The sequence below is a fragment of the Miscanthus floridulus genome, chromosome 8 (genome assembly GCF_019320115.1).
Source record: "Miscanthus floridulus cultivar M001 chromosome 8, ASM1932011v1, whole genome shotgun sequence".
NCBI classification, from domain to species: Eukaryota; Viridiplantae; Streptophyta; class Magnoliopsida; order Poales; family Poaceae; genus Miscanthus; species Miscanthus floridulus.
The window spans coordinates 213,587,277-213,608,199 of record NC_089587.1 but is presented as its reverse complement, the minus strand read 5'-3'; the positions used below and the strand labels follow the sequence as shown (position 1 = coordinate 213,608,199).

Genomic DNA, 20,923 nt, shown 5'->3' with positions numbered 1-20,923 from the left:
TGCTCGATGGCGGCTCCGGGCGGCCGTGGTGGGTCTACGCGGCGGCCGGCTAGCCGGTGTTAGTCCGGCTGGCAGGCGGGGCTGGCCGATCCGGCCTACGGTGACCGCGCACGTGCGCGCTGCCTGTGGCTGCGGTCGGGCAGGCGCCGGTGTCGTGGTGCCATGGTTGCTGCAGTTGGGTGGCCTGCCCTGGAGGACGTAAAATAGCTGGGTGAAAACCTTGCCTGGCCCGTCTAGGCCGGCGGCAATGGCGCAACCGCGCCATGTTTCTTCTTGGAGGCGTCGCCGAAGCTTTGGTCCGCTGGGGTAGCTGAGGTCACGTGACCTTACTCGTGTGCTTACCATCGTTGTTGGCATCCGCGGATGTCAAGTTCCTTCATGAAGGCTTCGTTGGAGCACTACTGCAGCCCATCCCCTACTATCGCCGGTTTCGCTCCTTTGCATCTATGCCTGGGTGCCTCATGCTCGTCTTCGCCATGGTTTGTCCAGCTTGCTTGGTGTCACCACTGTCGTCTCTACCTGACGGATGCTTTGCCGTCGTCGTTGTCGTTGGTCTCCCCTCGTGCAGATGCTTTGCTATCGAGGCTGTGTGGACCCATTTCTAGGCGGATGCTTGGCCGCCGTGGTCGCTTGGTTCGTTGGCGGATGCTATGCCGCTTGGTTCGTTGGCGGATGCTTTGCCGCTTGGTTCGTTGGCGGATGCTTTGCCGCTGTTATCGGTGGATGCTTTGCCACCGTGGCTTGACCCACAATCTTGACCCACAATCTGCTGGCGACCATTGCGTGGATGTAATTTTCTTTTGTAGGCATAGTTGTGTGGTGTGTGGAGGTGGAGGTTCCCCTCTCCCTTATCATGTTTTCTTGTTGTTTGTTTTGTGTATTGGGGATTTCATGGGTAATCCGTGAATTACTTATGAGTCCTTTGTATCCGGTTACCGGCCCTTCTTTAGGCCCTTCCTCTTAATGAAATACGGGTAAAAGACCCGCTCGCGAAAAAAAAAATTCCGATGTGGAAAACATCAAGTAGGAAAAAAACATGTACGGATATACTCATAACGGTTATTCAGATGTATATAGACAAAGAATTGTATGGACGTACGCATGCATGTTCGTTGGTATACTGCTGACTTGACATGGAAATATTGTCAATAAGTATATATATAGGCACGAATAAATAGATTATTAGCAATCACCCCATGACAGACCCTAGAGACAAGTGGATCGGATGTCATTTTGATAAGGAGAGCTTGAAAAAGTCGCCAGAGCACGAGCAAATTAAACAACCTACTAGCTCGAGACTAGGACGCTGCATTTATAATTCAGTGAGAATGCAAGACAATCATCACAATCAAATTCAAATGAAGCACCATTAATTGTTATACGTGCCTCTTCTCTCTCAAGTCTCAGTTCACAGATCAGCAGATCTCCTGCTGTTACTTTAAAAGAAATTGTTGCCAAAGGATGCTAGACCGGCTGGTCAAGTACTCCGGTTGGCATCCTCGCGGCCTGAGTTCGATTCCCCACAGGGACGAGTTTGTAGCGCTGGAGGTGAAAAAAAAAATCCCATCGTCTGTCCCACGTTTGCTAAAGCACAGGTTAATAAGGCACCGATCCACTCACAGGGTAAAAGACCCCTATGTGAGGGCGGGACATGAGGTTCGAGAGTTTTTTTTTTAACCTGCGTGAGAGGTCTCTATCTTAAGCCGAAAATCTCGGAGGCTATTGAGCCTCTGCGGGTTGAGTTTTGTACTTTAAAAGAAATTGTAATACGTGCCTCCGAGCATAAATTAAACCAGTATAAAAAGCCAGAGAACATGATACTTTCAGTACTGGGTTTAGTTAGGCCAAATCTTTGGGAAAATTTCTCTCATTATAAACCTGAACAGTTAATTAAAATTTTCAGCGTAATCCGACGACGACGCTATACAGCTTTACTAGGATCCAATGATCTGATATATATATATATATATATATATATATATATGTTGAAGAACGGCGCTGTCACGATCCAGCTCAAGGACCCTGAGAACGACGTGGAAACGCTAATCAACCCACTCCGCGCGCGTGTTCCCGTTGTTTAATGATGGGCCACGGGGAGGATCGGAGGGAGCAGGCAGGAGGAACAAGACAAGAAGGTGACGACGACGACGACCACCAAAACAACGACGAGGCGGCCGGGCGCGCAAGCTTTTCCCTCCCCCCTCCCATGATGCTAACGTCCCCTCACGTACGTTGCGTGCATGGGGAGGCATATCGCCCCGGCCCCACGCCCCCACGTCGCCAAAAGCACGTGGAAATGGATGGAATTCATCCGCAAAAATCTATGTAGAAACCTTCAAAAAAGTTGCCAAAAAAAAAGGAACTAATTAATTAATCTCCATGCATGGAGTTGGAACTTGGAAGCAAGGTTTAGGTGGAGAAGGATTTAGACATTGTCTTGCACTGCTGTGGACGTACATGTGGCCCGCGGAACAGGAGGTATAATACTAGTACGTAGTGCAGTACTAGTAGATAACAGCCACTTCTTTTTTTCGGATATAAAGGCTATGCCTTTAGGCTGCATGTCCTCAAATCCCAGTTGCAGAGTATATTTTCGCTTGATCTCCGTGCATTTGTTTGGATCGGAGCGAATCGTCAATCGCAAGATCTGGTCCTCATACGCTGTGTCTGGATAGCTTGGTTGCAGTTCAGCGACCTCATTTGTCAATCTCCAGCAAGTGGATATATGTGTGCTGCTAGTGCTAGATATATAGGTCGTTGCTACTTTTTCTTCTTTTTTTAATTATACTATGTGATATATTTACTCCGTCAATAAACTGCAAGTGTGTTGATTAATTTATCTTATATTTCTACTCCCTCAAAGAAGCTGCAAGATATACATCACCGTGAAAAATTGTGGCACTTACATATCAGTTGCAGAAATAGGAAGAAAAAAAAATCAACAGGCGAACACAAGTATCGTTATCCCTAAACCAAAGAGCTTGATGTCGGGTTTGACTTTTGTGCACCCAAACTTATGTATCCACGCTCATCATTAGCTCAAGCTGAGTAGTAGCCTTGTACCATTGCATCTGCACTCTTTCTTTCCTCTGCTCTAAACATGGTTCCAAAGATAATCTTCTAGAACGATGTTCCCGTCCGTCAAAATATAATAGAACTAGCTAACTACGAGGTGCCGCGATCAGAGAATAGTACCCCACCTAACCGAGGCATTTACTTTTGGGGTTCAGGAACAAGAGTCAGATTTCTGCATACGCAATTCCAGCTGTACGTAACAGACTCTTTCATTTTGGTATATACTTCCACAATATTTTTCTTAGGTTATATATTATCTGGCGAGATACAATGTATGCATGCATGCACAGGTGGCTTCATCACCTGCAGGTCCCATTACATGAGAAAAGAACCGGAGACTACTTGTACGGTGACATCCAGGAATATATATATATACATGCTGGCATGGCAAGTGGTATATCTCGTGTGATACTGTACTTTTGGTGTGCTAAACAAGTACCAAGTAGTTCAAAAAAAACAACATGTACAAACTTTTGAAGCAGATATATGTTACTAGTTTTCAGAACGAAAACCAACTAATATTACTTGGATAATCTAAGACTCCCTATGTACATACAAAGAGTTGTTTGAAGTTGCTAGATGCATTTTTTATCTGGAAATAGCAAAGCACTTCCTGGAACCTGTGTGCTCATCATTTTGCTTGGAGCAACAGCCCCACCAAAATGTCTAAGCTGAACTAATTAATGGCAATCTTAGAAGTAATGCATGCATCAATTAGTACATGCTGAGCTGAACTAATTAATGGCAATCTTAGAAGTGATATTACTGTAAATAATCACACACACAATAAGGAACGCAACATATATAATACTAATATATAACGCTAAAAGAAACACAGAGGTGATCATATCTCAACTTGGCTCTGAGATTGCTTGGCCAAGTAGCACCGTGTCTAGCAGCCTAGCAAGCACATCTAAGACAACTAGACACAAGTCAACAATAATGATCAGGGAGGACACTAAGACCCCTCTCCCCTGCCGGCATACTCAAATGATCAAGGGACATATTAGTCATTTATACTCATATAAACTATGTATAAAACCTGGGTTCAGGAAACAGGGATTTCCAAGTCTGAAGTCTTTATATAGCGGAAGCTGTGTTCTGGTGACCAGCCACCCAAGGGACAGGAAGCTTCAAGGGCCAAGGGAGGCTGCAGGCAGGTTGTCTCCCTCCTTCCCACCTGCACCACCCTACCCCTGCCCCATCTCATCTTTCAATGGGAAGGTCTCCTTGCTGTGATGAGAATGGTCTCAAGAAGGGCCCCTGGACCCCTGAAGAAGACCAGAAGCTCATGGAGTACATCCAGAAGCACGGCCATGGGAGCTGGAGAGCACTGCCCAGACTTGCCGGTATGTGACGGGAACAAACCTCCATTTCTCTCAGTGTAATGTAAAAGAGGTCGATCGTTTCCATGAGAAAATGTAGCTCATCGATCTAATTGTTCTTGCAGGGCTCAACAGGTGTGGCAAGAGCTGCAGGCTGAGATGGACCAACTACTTGAGGCCAGACATCAAGAGAGGGAAGTTCACCCAGGAGGAAGAACAGACCATCCTCCAGCTCCACTCCGTCCTTGGCAACAAGTACTGCACTGCACCTCTTACACATGCCTGGCACCCACCACCCACTAGTTTCCTAGTAAAATCTCTTTGCATGTCTGGCATCAAGCCATCAACTAGTCTGTTTCAATCTAATCTTCAAGAACTCATGCATATTTGACTTGGTGCGTAGTGCTATACTGCTATGCTAATCTGGTGTCAACTGTTGTCATGATCAAACCAGATGGTCAGCTATTGCGAAGCACCTCCCTGGGCGGACTGACAACGAGATCAAGAATTTCTGGAACACCCACCTGAAGAAGAAGCTGATCCAGATGGGCTTCGACCCGATGACGCACCGGCCGAGAACCGACTTCTTTGCTGCTCTGCCTCAACTCATTGCTCTCGCCAACCTCCGCCAGCTCGTGGAGCAGCGGCCATGGGACGACCACGCTGCCAGGATACAGGTTGAGGCGGTCCAGGCTGCAAAGCTCCAGTGCCTCCAGAACCTGCTCCAGTCTGCAGCATCCATTGCCACCAGTCCCAGCTCCAGCAGCATCAACGCCAACACCATCCCCAGTGACCTGGAGCAAATCGGCCTCCTGAGTCCTCCACAGATGTCTTACTTGTCTACGTTGCCTTCTCCAAGTTTCCTGGAGAGTATCAGTGGCCAAGACATAGTAGCTGGTCAACTGCCTGACATCCAAATTCCTAGCACTTTCTTTGAACAACCCACCAGCAACGATGCCAACCAGCACTCAGACTTCACTCCAAAGAGTAGCGTTGAGGGGAAGAATGGAACCCCTAAAACGCTGCTGTCGGAAAATTCCCTTCCACCGCTCACCGACTACCCCATTTCCAACCTCGGTGATGCTTGCGGTGCCTCGAGCTGTGACGGTGGCAGCATTCTGTTCCCAAGTTGGCCTGAGTTGTTTGAGGAACAGTCATATGCGAGTTTGTATGAATTCTAGCCTGGAGTGTGTGTGTTTGTGTTACTCTATAGTTTGTTTGTTTTTTTCAGTTTTAGTTTTCTTCCCTTCTCACATCTGTTTTTGTGGCATATTCTGGTGTGGATCTCAGTTGAGAGGTGTAGTTTCCGTATGCTGTTTTTTTCTTTCTTTTTGAGTGCAAACGTGTGCTCCTATGCATACACTATATACCAAACACTTGTAAATATACGACACTATAAATTTTGAAGGTTTGGATTCTCCATACCATTTTTGCAACACCCTAGTTGTTCCCTGGAACCCCACTCAAGTTTTCAGTAAATCCTAAGCAATATATGTCAACGTGGTGTCATGTCATATGATTGTTAGGCATGAAATAGTATATAATTGCATGAGGTATGGTGATCATCTAAATGTTCAACGCATGTTAGTTGAAGAATTGTGCACCTGCATATTTTAAAAAGTTAGGACAAAGGAATTTAGATGACACAAAACTCAGAAATCATATTCCAGAACTACAACGGACTCAAGTCATCAAGACTTTTGCCATTTACCAGCAAGCAACAGACTAAGAGACCAGTCCTCTCTTCTGAAGAAAAGCTTGTGTTATATTCAAGTTCTGAATGTTTTCTTGAAGAAATGCTATGAAGTAATCCACAATAGAAGAAAAGTTCTAAATGATACTACTGTGAGAAGGAAACTTGTCTTCCCAGGCAGTTACAGGGAGTTGACTGAAACCTGTTGTGTCCAAAGAGCGACAGAAAGCAAGTAGCGCCGATAGGAAGGATCCAAACAGCTAAAACATATGCTGTTGTCACTGATAATATTTAATTACAATAATCATGCATCAATCAGGCTTTGTTGTTGTTGTTGTTGTTGTTGTAATCATGCATCAATCAGGGAGCTTTTCTGAAGCAGTAATAGTGGTTTTCCTTAGCCACTTGTCCTTATGTCCTTGTCAGTTTACAGGTTAGTTTCTTTTAAAATGGTATTCTTTCTTATGAGCAGGTAAGAGCTGATGCCTTTTCCTCCAAGATATTGACGACTAGCATTAACAAACTCATTTCAAATCTCTAGCAATAACAACACAGCTTTATCTGACACTGACAAGTGTGAATTTACAGTTTTTTTTCTACACTAGATCAATGCTTAAGCTTTTTGGGCATAAAGTTGAGAATAGATTGTGGTTCAATTTTCATACAGCTGAGGATATTTGGAACGAGGAAGCAAACCAAGGCACTAACTAATTTATGATGCCATAGGGTTAGACACTACATTAAGCTCTCCATGTCACTGAAGAAAACCATTACGGAGGCACAGAGTGATTGGAACTTGGAAAGAAAAATGCATATAAGACAAACTCGTCCAGGTCAGCCCGTACTGTGCTTTAATATTTCAAATAACCCAGCTGTTAGCATCCATCGTACAATATTCAGTATTTCAAATACTCCAGCATGCATCCCAGTGCATACTTGGCGTTGAGGGTATAGGGTGCAATGCGCTCCTAAAGAGATAACTTATGTAAACAGTAACATCCTTTCCTGATGCAAATTGCCAACAAGTGATAACATAGTTTAGATATAACCAGTAGAAAATAATTACGGAATGTGAAAAGAGTTTGTGGTAGTAATCTTATTCTCGTCCTGCATCATGTGAACATTTTCTTGTTGCACCTTTAGTTAGGAATTTGGTATTTTTCCCATTCAATAAAAGAAAAGGAATATGATATTTGTCATCTATCCATTTGGAATCCACGTAAAGAAACATACAAATACAACAGGATTACAGGAAGATGGGTAAAAAAAACTAATGTCAGAGAGTTTTGCGTAGCTCTGTAACTTGAAACTGCACATACTGGTTTTGACACCAGAGTCTAAATTGCTTTCAGCAGTGTTGTTCTATTGTTCTGACATTCAACCGCCTGTAAACCTGTCTTTTTTTTCTCACTGCCACATTGCTAAAAACTAGTTTGTATAAATAATTAAATACAACTAAAGTTTTCTGACGGTTTTTATTATTTTCAGAAAATACAAAACCACCTATGAAACCAACTACAGTATTGATAGTTTATTTGCCAAAGATTTCTCGTTTTAGAGTTGCATGGCCAAAAACAAACTCGGGCAATAGTTGGATGGCCAAAAATGGACTTCTCCCTAACAGGACATAGAAGTCGTTGACAAGGGTTTTTCGTATATGTCTATCATTAACTGTAGCTGGTTTTTCTAATAGGGCATTACAAGGACAATTTAATCAGACTCCACTTATCAGACTCTATTTCTCATCTACCCAAGGAATTCAATACTAGCACATCGCTACTGAAATGTCATGGCATGGAACTATTCATAAAATACTTGAATGGAGCCATGGAGGCATCTTAAATAATCAAGGTCCAAGACTCCAGTCACAGTAGTGCTGACTATACTAAAGTTCATGGGCCTAATCATAAAACTTATGATAGATCCAGACTGGTAGCTCTATCCAGCAACATCTGCAGCGCATTGTGGAGTACAGTATAGGAGAGAGGCCCATAAGTCCGACATGCTTTGGGGGCAGTTGTACCCAGATACACAACAAGACTGGCTGGATAGTATCAGAAATCTAGGTCGCCGGCACAAGAGAAGAAAAGAACACCATTTTCATTTGTTCGATAAGATGATGAAATTGGATCAAAAAATTACTGCAATTCCAACAAAGATTATATTTATAAGCTTAGTTGTCTGGTTGAATGATTCAAATTTTCAGTCATATTCTTCATCTGGGCTAACAATTTTTTTCATGAGATGGAGAGAATGGGTCCGAATAAAGTGAGCAATATCGACATTGTTTGGTAGACCAATATTTACACAGATGCTTGTAAGCTACTCCCTCCGTTGCAAATTGTAAGTCGTTTTGGCTTTGCTAGATTCATAATTTTTAATATGTATCTAGACATAGTGTATACCTAGCAAAAGCTATGTACCTAGAAAGGCCAAAACAACTTACAATTTGGCCGGAGGGAGTACATAACAAGTAAGAGAATTCTCTCACACTTGTTAAAAGTGAATGAATTAAGCAAATTTGGGCCTTCAAGCAGACTGAACTGCCAACAAATTACCTTCTTCAAAGGTTAAGCTATCAATTTAGAGCAAACTACACATGGCGGTAAGCATAGACACAATTATTTGGTTATTGTTCTATAGACACTTTTTTCTATAAAAGGAGTGTTTATGGACCAGTGCTATAATTCATAACTATTGCTGGTCACTACCATTTGAGAAACCCCTACTTCAGACATTGCTCATTTCCAATCTCTGGTGCCTTAAGCTTCATTGATGACACTGTAGAACTAGTACTGTTCCACTAATGGTCTTATATGGTCAGTCTCACCAATGAATGTTCTGAAGATATTGGAGGTTGGCAAAGGTTATTCTTGTCCAGCAATAGAATTACATACCAAGTTATCAACGGTATAATGAACCAATAGGACTCAAAAACTATATTCGAAACTACTTTTTGTATTCATTCAACTAGAGGTATGAAAACCCTCATATGACATCAATTTGATTTGATTCAGGATGGCAAGAAAGCATGTATTTTCAGGTGCAAATGACTGGCCATTCTCAATTACTGGATAGCATGCATGTCTAAAGTGCAGTTTCACATGTGAAGCAGATAAGAAAATGCATGGATAACGCAGAGCATAAACTCAAATAAATCAAAATTTACAGAAGAGACTAACGACTGAAATTCATATTCGGATAGCAATGCTTAGCAAAATGTAAACATGGAATACATAACAATCAAATAAGGGTTGAAATCACAAAGGAACCTTCCTGCAACACTCGCATGAAACGACATTTGCAGATTACCCTCTTTTGTGGTTTTCTACTCCTCTTTGTTCTCCCTTAGAGATGGTGGTGGTCTGACCACAATGCTCTGCTTCCATTTCCTATCAAGCTTCCTAGACAATCTCTTGTTGATTCCTTGTTCAATTTCCCGCTCTCTTTTCACAGTCAGCATATGGGCAACCTGAAGATAAAAATGTGAGTAAACTGAGAATTCTAAAAAAATGGTTAACTGAAAAGGAAGAGTATGAAGTGCAAAATCAGCATTAACTTGACAAATTCCTTTCTCATTGCTAGTTCATTGATCGGGCCACGTTAGAGGAACAAAGGTTTTGATCAATCTGCAGCGAATTGTTTGTTCTAGGCATGCATGTGTCTAGTCCAGTGAAAAGAAGGCGATAAGTATGATTCCTAATCATCTTATTGTAAGGCATTTGTTTCTATGCCATGCAGGTCTTTCTCATATACTGTGAACAATCTCCGTATCATTCTGTGGCTTACAAGATTCTTTTATCTGCATTCAGATGTCCACAGAAACAAAAATTCTATCCATTTGTAGTGCAGACTGTAATATAAACATATAAAGATTAAGCTTTGGAATATGCTTGTAATCAACTAATAAGAAATAACAGGCATAGAACCTGTCACAGCAGCGTTAAGAGAACCAGTAAGATTTTAACTTATAATTTAAGTTCCACCCATAAAATGGCAAGTAACTGCAAGTATAGACTTTCCACTTGATATCATATATTAACTGATCCAGTCAGGAATCCCTTTTCTTTGTTATGACTGAGTCAGAACTCAAACTATCTTAAACTCTTTATCACTGAGTAATGCAGATTGTAAAAGTGAGCATATGGATCAGACCCCGTCAATCATCCATCGTTTGACAAAAGAAACTATCAATTTGTTTTTCATATTAACTATATCATAAGGTTGACACATTTCCACCAATCTATGCTAATTTCCCAGATGAAGTCAACAATTCTGTCAATAAAACTCATACAGTAATGAATGGAATAGAGGGAACATGTACCCTCTTGCGCATGCGGCCGAACTCGCTGTTCTTGAACTCCTGGCGCGCCGAGCGCTTAAGGCGGAGCAGGAAAAGCTCCCCCTTGAGGTCTACTACCTCCTCCTCCAGCTGTTCCGTCGTCATGGCCCGGATCTCCTCCAGCTCCTGCTCCCTCTTCGCCATCGCGACCGCCGCCGCCGCGCGACGCTCCACTGGCTGCGACGCCGCCGCCAGTCCAGCGAACCGCATCGCCGTCACGCCACCTAAGCGGAGGGACAGGAATGCCGTGCGAGGAGCCGGAGCCGCGATGCCGCGGGGTGTGGAGGTGAGGGGTGACGCCGCGGCAAGAGACATCGTCGCCATTGTTGTTCTGCAGCGCTCGCGTTTTCGCTACCGCAGTTTGGGCTCGAGGATAACTGGATAAGGGGATGCTGTGGTGGTTTATCCGGGGTTTTTTTTTTTTTTGTCTTGGTGGGCTGCTCGCACCAATCTTGAAGCGTGATCTCAAGGTTAGTGTTCTATTTCCTTGATTGAAGGAAACTTGACGTTTTTAAACTAAAATTTTGGCCACTTTCTACAGATTTTAGGAGGGTGGAAGTCTTAGTTTGGTTTTGAATAATTATGAAATCTTACATACTAACATTTGAGTCTAAGTGAACATGAGATAGGTTAAGTGATGGAGCAAAGGCGAACGCAAAGTCTAAGGCCCCATTTTTGTTGGGCTGTGGCTTTTGGAAAAACTGTTGTGAGCTGTGGGCTATGGAAAAGCAGTTGTAGAAAAGCAGAAAACCGTTTGGTTAGTGCAGCTATGAACTGTAGGTTGTGAAAGAAATACCTGTAATGCCCCTGAAGTACCTGTAATGCCCCTGAAGGCCTCGATCAGTTTATATGAAAATTGCTTGTAATAAAATAATATGTTTACTAAGTTGCTTGTAAATGACTAATTTAGAAAGAAAAAAAATAAAATTTCTAAGTTTTTCATCCATCAAAGTGATTGGTCCATAACTAGAACAATATCCATGAAAGGGCTTATATAATAATAATGCTATCCCAAAATATAATTATCCTCCTCTCACACCAACCAAAGCATCAGCTATCCTAGCACGAATGGTATTCATGGATTCCTCATTCTCCACATCCTCACTCTCATCTCCTTGTGTTTGTGTCGTGGCACTTGTATGTTATACCGAGTAATCCTCATCAGCATCACATCTCTTGAACTCCTCATTATGCAATTTGCTATCACGGATAAAATTATGCAATGCAAGGCAAGCCGTAATGATATGCTTCTAAGTAACAGATGAGAAACTTGGTACGCCCTTTAAAATATGCTACTTCTCCTCCTTCAAGACTCCAAAAAGACCTTTCAATGACATTGCAAAGTGATGAATGCAAGAAATTGAACATCTCGTAATTTCCTTGAGGAGGCCCTCAACGATTCCGAAATTCTGGTATATGGTACGTGTTTTCTTTGAAAGGTGCAAGATACCCAATTCGATTTGGGTAACCCGAGTCCACGAGATAATATTTTCCTTAGACGTGACATACACCTTATCGTCCATTAAATTTCAGTTTCTGGTGTCTCCCTATATTCACCTTTGTGCAAATACCTTTTGGTATAGGAGTTGCCCATTTCTTCAATAGCAGCAGCATGCTGTGCAAGTTCAGCAAGCAATAGTAGTCCCTTCTGCCCTTCTATGGCTATAGCTCCTAATTTATCATCCATCTACATAACACAATAATAGATAAATAATATTTTACATGCCCAACTTATTTGACAAGTACAATAATAGATAACACAATAATAAATAACAGAACATAATAATAAATAATGGACAAATATATGTCAACAGTACAACTTATTTTGGTTCAATATAGGAAAACGTTCTCGCATATGACAAGCAAATAATGGTTCAACATAGGAAACTAATCTAACAAACATGGAAACAAATCACTGGCGCTTCGTCTCCTTCTCATGCTCCCTCTCAATCAAATCGAGCCTTTCTTTATTTGTTTGTAGAGAGGTAAAGAACTCTCTAAAATCAGGATTTTTCAGTGTAGAAAAAGCCATGTACATTAGAGCAGTTCCTTCTTCCACACTACATTCTTTCACCATCTTCACAGCCTCTGCAATGGTAGGAATTTGGTTGGTTGGAGGAGCTGATGATGCTTCAACACTTGTGGAGATCCTCTCTGCTGTAGTTTCTGTCTTCAAACAAGTGTTCTTGTACATGCGAAAGAATGGGCTCTTCTCATCCTTGTCTTCAACACCAGTGGAGGATCCCTTGTGTTTCCTTTTTTTTGGGTTCACAGCCTTCACTGTCTTCTCAGCCTTCTCTGCAGGTTTTGGTACCTCCTCCACATCCTCGTCACTTGCCTCATCAGAGGATATATCTCCAGGACAGGAAGCTAAAGACCCACTAACATGTGTCTTGCCAAAAATGATATGCAAATCTTCAAGGAAATTTGGTCCTTGTTTTCGAAACTTTGTATGACTGCATTTGATTCCTTTCTCAGGATTGTTGCATCTCTGAAATGAAATAAATAAAATTAGCAAGGCACAATAGAACAAGGAATAGGAAAGAATTTATTTAGAGTGATAGTACAGTACTTACAACAAGGTGTTTATCCCACCATTCTTGCGAGCAGTCAACAGTTTTTTTTCTTCATTCCACCCAAGACCAGTGGCACAATTCTTGAACTTCATAAAGATTGAATATTCTTTTTTCAAAGCATCTAACTTGTTCTTCAATTGTTTTTTTGTTCGCCTGTCGCCGGATTTTTGTGCAAACTTGGAAATAACATTCTTCCAACCAGAAGAAGTGAAAAATCCCCATCGGCCTATTCCCAGCTTCTATCTCTTCTTTGCAGGCATCAAACAAAGACCTCAAAAAACCATCACTCCAATCTGCCTTATCACCCATTCTTGAGCCAAACAAAAAAAACAATCAATTTGCAGGCAACAACTAATCATACATTCACCATCGCAGCAAATAGTCATACATTCTTGATCTAAACTTGTCACCCATTCTATTTGGAATAGAGGGATCTATTTGTTGGAACAGAGGGGAGACGGACGTACCTTGAAGGAGTGCTGCCGGCAAGGGACGAGTTCGTGGAGGAGCAGGGCGACCTAGCGTGCCCTTGGCTGCAGTTGGGGGCCACGCTGGGCCCGGTGCTGGCGGGACAGGTGGCCGGTGCTGCACCTCGCTGGCGCGGGCACTGGACACCGAGTAGGGCGGGCGACGGGGAAGGGATGGCGTCGGGAGTCTCAGGCGGGGAAGGGATGGCGCCGGGAGTCTTAGGCGAGGCTGTGACCGACCTCGGCCGGGACCAGTGGGGCGACTAACGGGGTGGAGGCGGATCGCCAAACCCTAGCCAGTGACGTGGAGAATTTTTTTTTATTTTTAGCACTTTTTGTAAACTAATTTTAAATCTAACACTGTTTTTTTTCTCCAAAACTAACACTTTTGCCCGCGCCTATTTTTCTGGCTCGGCGAAACGCCTGTGCCGCGTCATGCATGATGGCGCGGCGAGAGGGATGACGTGGCAACGACCGGGGCGCTGACCGGTGACGTGGCAGGGTCTGTCGCACCATAGCCCACGACGCGGCAGTGACGCGCCAAGGCCCACGACGCGGTAGGACCTGGACGCAGACAGAAGCCGCCCAGCCTCAATTGCAATTGAACGAGAGCCGCTGTCGGTGCTGTAAACAACTACAAGTGCTGTCGCGACGTATTAAAATAAATATGAAGCAAATAAATGGAGTCCGTGCGCAAGTTGATAAATTGACACATAACATTTTCATTGGTTCATGAGTCTACAAGTTTCGGGCGATAATATTCGTTCGACATAAGTTTGACATAACCAACTAAGTCCCATGAGTGTAAGGATCCCTCGAACGTCTCTATCTCTTCAGATTTGTATGAAACACATTGGGAGTATAGCCAACGTCGGTGTGGTCGCGTTGCCGGTGGTTACGGCTCGTACCCTGCAAGTATATGATATGCACAATTACTTATAATCTTTATGATTGTTAGTTCATGGAGCCTACGTATTTAAAGAAACTATCTTTGTTACTACCTGTGAGGCTCCTTAGGTACCAAGCGGGGCACCACCTAGCTGAGACATGTCGATCTCTTCCAACTGCCAAGGGTCCCACTGGTGGTGCTATATACGAAAGCCCGGGGGTCATCATCATCGTCGTCCCCATTTGTAGGGCCCTTCCTAGCGCTATAATGTGGTGGTATACACACAGCGGAAGCGGCATCTGTCATCGGCTAAGAAGAGCCAGCTGGTGTCCTCAAAGAGCTAGAAGATGTGGCACCCGACCATGCCGGGTAATCGGGTTCCACCCAAGGAGTGTCCATGCAGCTCAACTTCTAAGCTAGCTTCCTGCAGCTCCGCTTCACCTTCTGCATGAATAGACGTTAAAGTTAGTGCATTTCCTAGACACATATACACTAAAGAAACATTTTTGGAACGGACAAGTTTATTTTTACCTCCATAAAAGCCTCGAGAACGCCTGGCTCCTGCCCTCTAGACTCGTGAAGCCGAAACGCTGCTTCATTGGACAGCCTTAACAATTGTGTCACCTAGGTACAGAAACGCGGTTGGACAGTTTTAGTACGCATACTCAATACCAAATGGATAACAAATTGTACCATTCGAGTATCTTACCATGTATCTTTGAAGCGGGGTTATCTGTAGTTGTGTGTCGTCCTTAGTGGCAACGTCGTACACATCTTTGATCATATCTTCCTCGTTGTCCTCATCAATCGCCTCCTCAGTGTATGGGGGCTTGATATGTGTCCTCGTAGACTTGTGAAGCCACCGCAGGTACTCGTCGAAGATGTGCTGGTCGTGTGGGGGACCCGCATCAACCGGCTTGAAAGCTCTAGTTTGGTTTTAGTGAATTGATGAAACCCTAAGTGCTAACCTAGTTTATCAAGTGATCATAAAATAGGTAGCACATTCCAAGTGATGAAGCAAATGAAGACCATGACATGATGATGGTGATGCCATTGTGATGATCAAGTGCTTGGACTTGAAAAGAAGAAAGAGAAAAACAAAAGGGTCAAGGCAAATGTATAAATGGTAGGAGCCATTTTGTTTTAGTGATCAAGACACTTAGTGAGTGTGATCACATTTAGGATTGATAGTCGTACTATTAAGAGGGGTAAAACTCATATCAGAATACGGTTATCAAAGTGCCACTAGATGCTCTAACTCATTGCATATGCATTTAGGATCTATTAGAGTGCTAACACCCTTGAAAATATTTGTGAAAATATACTAATACATGTGCATAAGGTGATATACTTGGTGGTTGGCATATTTGAGCAAGGGTTAGGAACTTCACCGGTGGACAGTCCGACGGTGCCACGGTGCCCTATACAGAAAAGATAGAGGTCACTGTAAGTGATCGAACGCTGGCCTTTGTTGGACCGGCGTGTCCGATCAGTAGAAGCTACAAAGACGCTGGAGTCGGTCTCTGACCGGATGCTGGGTCACTTAGTGACCAGACGCTGGAGGGTTACGTTCGGTCCTGTTGACGTGGCAGTGCACAGGGGAGACGCCGTGTGACCGGGCGCTGGGTGTGTCCAGTCGAGCATGACCGGATGCGTCCGGTCGTGATTTCTCGCTTCTGGATGCTTACTAGAAATGATCGGACGTTGAGGTCCAACATCCGGTCACTTCGCAGCAGCGTGTCCGGTCATCACTTAACCGTTGGGATCGGGTCATCACTTAACCCCATCTGTCAGTGTGTTCTATGATTTTCTTATTTTTCATATATTTGAATACATGTATCAAAAATTTATATCTAGAGTTAGGAGTGTCCAAATAGAGTGAAACAAATTTTGTTGGATTCATCATGAAGTGTACTATTTTATAAAAATCTGAAACCTACAGTTTGGGATATTTTTCTGGGAGAATTAAATTGAGCTAGATAAGTGCTTTTAAAGTAGTTTATATCTTATAAAATGCATAACTAGAGCTAGGAAAGTGACAAAATTGTGATTCTAATTTTGTTGATCTTATGTTGACATGCTCTTGCTAAGAAAAAAACTAAACTTACATTAAGCATACTTGGTATATAGTCTTCCTATTTAATCTTAAATAATTGCTAGTTTCTAGTGAAAATAAATGAGGTAAAAATACATAACTAATGATCATGTAAATTTTTACACAGTGATATGGTGCTAGAATGAATGTAAGAAAAATAGGAAATCTATTGTTTGACACTTTTTACTAGGCTAAACTATTTTTGCTAAAATAAGCCTATGCAACTTGTTATTTTTGTAGAGATGGCTATACTTATCCAAATAACATGAAATTTGTACAGTAGACTTTTGGGGCCATATGTAGGCTACTGCAATTTTCTCATAATTTACTGTTCATTTTGATATATTTTTCTTATTTCACATTAGTGTCCAAATAAATTAATAAAGGCAACTAAATAATTTATTTGGGATTGACCATTATGTTTTCTAAAGTGTATATGGTGTTTATGAATTGTTGGTACCATTGATTGTGCCCAAATTTAATTGCTTGTATGCAGTGAAATATTAATTGCTCTATAATTCAATTTTAGTGACAGTTTTGGACAGTTTCTGTTGTTAAGTAAATTGTATGGATAAAATTACGTTTGCTGCAAATCTTATCAATAACAAAGTTGTATATAACTTACTTATCTTGCTTGTGTAAAATTTTCATGGAAATAGGCCAATTGGTTTGAGAGTTATAGCTGTTAGAAATTGGTGTCCATAAATGCTTATTCTCTGGAATTTTTGGACAGATCTAGGAAATTGCTTTATTTGAACTTGGTAGCCATTGAATCATCTTGAGATGACTACAAGAAAGTTGTAGGTAGTTTTATAAGCTTTAGAAAGTCTAAGATCATAGTATTTGGTTGAGTAGAGCTCTAGATATGGCCAAAATAAGTAGCTACTGTTTACAACAGGAAAGGACTAAGTCAATTATAATTGTTTGTCTTATGTGATGCTTGTGTAGATGCTTAGGCTAATTAAGATTAGTTGTTAGCTGCAGGTTCTAAGCCTCTTACTGATGATGAACAACTTTACCTTAGATTACTAGAACTTGGTGAGTGTATGTTTCTTGTACTATAGAAGAGATATGCACCTACTCAGTAAAGATCAACTAGAAGAAAGTTATATATTTACTTGGTCAACGAATGTTAAACTTATCATATATCTTGTGGATAACCATGCTCATGCGTATACAATTTATCATCTCATCTCATCTCTTATGTATTCATGATACTCATTTGTGCATATACATGCAATATGTTCCCCGGAAGGAGTGACTCTACTCGAGTTCGAACCCGAGCATCAGGAGGAGCAACAGGCAGCCTAGGAGCAGGAGGTTCAGGCGGAAGGAGGAGTCAACATGGAAGATCTTCCTAAGTGTCCTAACCACCAACCTTCCTCATTCTTGAAAGGCTAGCCCCGAAGCATTATAAGTGTCGGGGACCTAATACCGGGGTACCCAATGAGGTGGAACTAATAACCATCAAACGTTGACGCTTTCGGTCACATAAGAGTGCTACTACACTTCTAGCTCGAACAACGGAAGATTGGTTCTACCTCTCTCGACCCCTAAGGGCAAAGGCTCTGCCTCGCCCAACATCCGAGAGCTAGCTCCGCCTCGCTCAAATGCCTGAGGGCTGGCTCCACCTTGCCCGACGGCTGAGGGCTGGCTCTGCCTCGCCTGAATAGCTAAGGGCTGGCTCCACCTTGCCCGACATTTGAGGGCTAGCTCTGCCTCGCCCGATGTCTGAGGGCTGGCCCAACGGCTGAGGGCTAGCTCCACCTCGCCCGAATGCCTAAGGGCTAGCTCTGCCTCGCCCTCTTGCCCAACGCCTAAGGGCTGGTTCCACCCCGCCCGACGATTGCACCCTGCTCCTTCATGATGACAAGCACAGGGTATGACATGACATTCGAGTCAACCGCAGTATCGAGAACCATGCCCTGCATGCCTATGAGAAGGTACCATCAGTGTACAATGGGACAGGAGCTTTGAGCCCTTTCCGACCTAACAGTGCTCAAATAGTGTTATCGGCGCCGACTTTTGTCCCACAGTGTTGTAGGCGCTGCCATTAGCCCTCAAGCACGGATACTAACACGGGCATACGACAACCGCTACAATCCAAGGAAGAACTCACATCATGTACAGCGATGGGTGTATAGTTATTTCCCCATCTACTCTCGTAGAGTCATGGCTCGGCGCCCTGACACACCGCACCATCCACCGGGGGAGGATGGGACATGACCACTTAGTGAAACAAAGTCAGAGCCTGGCCCTATCAGGACTGGCGAAACATGCTATCCCTAGCATGGTCTTCCATGTCAGCAGGGTAGACTCAAGGAAAAAGAAAGACCCGGCACCCTCTAAGGACTTTCTCTGCCTTTGGTTTTTTCCTCTTTCTCCCATTTGTAACCCCTGCTCCCCCCTTGGTCTATAAAAGGGAGGGTAGGGAACCCCACTAGAGAGACCGATTATTTTTAACACACAAGACAACCAAGCAGCAACCGAGCTCTTGGCGTCCTTTTGACCTTTCCTCAGAGACTTGGGACATGTCCCTCTCTCGACCATTTATACCCCCTACTATGAAACTTTTTTTGGTACTAATAACACGAGCAACAACAAACTAGACGTAGAGATATTCCATCCGAACCAGTATAAACCTTGTGTCCTTTAGTACACCATCCAAGCCTAATGCGCAATAATTATAAATTTACTAGCCGGTGCTTGTTTGAAACACCGATAGTTGGCGCGCCAGGTAGGGGCCTTTGCGCGTTCCAAATCAAGCCTCGAATGGCTAGCCACGCAATTAGCTGGGTCCTGGGCGCACACATGCGTTTCGGTGACCTAGACTTCATCGTCATGGTGAGAGGAGAGTTGGCGTTGGCCCATGCCACCATCCAGTCTCTCCCCTCCATCAGCTTCAACTACAGGAGGCTTGAGCGCCAGCCTAGCGTCTCCCCTAGACCCTAGCCATCTAGGGAGGACCGTGCCACCTCACCCTATCTCCAAAACACTCTACACGGAGCACCCCAATGGCACTTCCGTTCGGCCTCTGCAACACCACGACGACCATTAGCCACCTTGTGGCACAACGCACGATCCCATCCCCTGTGAACAACGAGTTCATGGGGATGATCAAAAGCATCACGAAATCCCTCCATGGCCTCCTCGCGGAGGGGCTGGGGTCGGACTCTGGCTCTAACTCCAGCAGGGGGAGCCATCACCCCTCCCGAAAATGTTTCATGGCAGAAACCCCCGAGGGACACGTCGAAAGTGTCTCCGTGGAGGAGACTACTCTGGCAGGCAACCTCGGTGGCAGAACTGAAGGCGGGACAGCCGCCCTACCTCACATAGGGGTGGAACAGCTAAGAGCCTGAAAGCAGCAGATAGACGAAGCCTAACAATAGCTTGTTTGGGAGTACACAGAGGTCGATCAGGAGATCGAACACCGCAGAAACGGTGGGCGCGCATGTGCCGTGGCCCGTGATGTAAACCGAAGGATCATCGCTAATGATGAAACCCTTCCTCACTTCACTTGGGCAAGCCAGAACAATCGCCACCACAACAGCCTTGCTTCATGGCCTTCCAGAGGCCGCAACGCCCGAGGAAAAGCGTAGGGCCATTGGTGAAGAGATAACAAAACTGTCGGCCGCCAGATTCATTAGGGAAGTACACCACCTAGAGTGGTTAGCTAATCCCATTCTTGTATGAAAGAAGAGCTGGAAATGGAGGATGTGTGTTGACTATATGGGCCTAAAAAAGTGTGCCCAAAGGATCCGCTTCCTTTGCCGCACATAGACCAAATAGTCGACTCTACCTCGGGGTGCGAAACCCTTTGCTTCCTTGATGCGTACTCCGGCTACCATCAAATCATGGTGAAAGAATCTGACTAGCTCGCGACATCTTTCATCACCCCCTTCATATCATTCTGCTATGTCTCAATGCCGTTCGGTCTGAAGAACACTGAGGCCATGTACCAGCGCTATATGCTCAAATGCTTCAGGGACCTCATTGGGTGGACCGTTGAGGCCTATGTTGATGACATCGTGGTTAAGTCCAAATGGGCTGACCATCTCGTTGCCGATCTTGACCAAACCTTTGCGAAACTCCAAGCGAATGGCATCAAACTCAATCCCGAAAAATATGTTTTTGGGGTCCCGAGGGGCATGCTGCTCGGCTTCATTGTCTCCAAGCATGGCATTGAAGCCAACCTAGAGAAGATTTTTGCCATCACAAGGATGGGCCCAATTTAGAACATAAAGGGGGTTCAGCAAATCATAGGGTGCCTCACCACCCTTAGCTGATTCATCTCGTGCCATGGCAAACAAGGTCTCCCCCTTTATCGACTCTTGAAGAAAGCCGACCGCTTTGAGTGGACCTCCGAGGCCTAGGAGGCACTTGACATGGTCAAACTGCTTCTGACAAGGCCCCCAATCCAAGTTCCTCCAAGTGATGGAGAATCCCTCCTGCTATACATAG

At 43.9% G+C, this 20,923-nt stretch overlaps 2 protein-coding genes and 1 pseudogene across 2 annotated transcripts; 1 reads left to right on the top strand and 2 right to left on the bottom strand.

Moving 5' to 3' along the window:
* The first annotated feature begins 4,199 nt into the window (after window positions 1-4,199).
* LOC136474882 (transcription factor MYB93-like) lies at window positions 4,200-5,727 on the top strand. The gene is made up of 3 exons (XM_066472459.1): window positions 4,200-4,424; window positions 4,526-4,655; window positions 4,855-5,727. Exons 1-3 carry the CDS (start codon window positions 4,292-4,294, stop codon window positions 5,579-5,581), a joined length of 990 nt encoding a protein of 329 aa, XP_066328556.1. The 5' UTR covers window positions 4,200-4,291; the 3' UTR covers window positions 5,582-5,727.
* Window positions 5,728-9,209: 3,482 nt separating this feature from the next.
* On the bottom strand, window positions 9,210-10,827 carry LOC136474884 (large ribosomal subunit protein uL29c). The gene is made up of 2 exons (XM_066472460.1): window positions 10,418-10,827; window positions 9,210-9,565 (listed from the first exon to the last, which is right to left on the bottom strand). Exons 1-2 carry the CDS (start codon window positions 10,757-10,759, stop codon window positions 9,422-9,424), a joined length of 486 nt encoding a protein of 161 aa, XP_066328557.1. The 5' UTR covers window positions 10,760-10,827; the 3' UTR covers window positions 9,210-9,421.
* A 1,520-nt stretch (window positions 10,828-12,347) lies between these two features.
* Window positions 12,348-13,320, bottom strand: LOC136470604 (uncharacterized; annotated as a pseudogene).
* Between the last annotated feature and the right edge of the window lie 7,603 nt (window positions 13,321-20,923).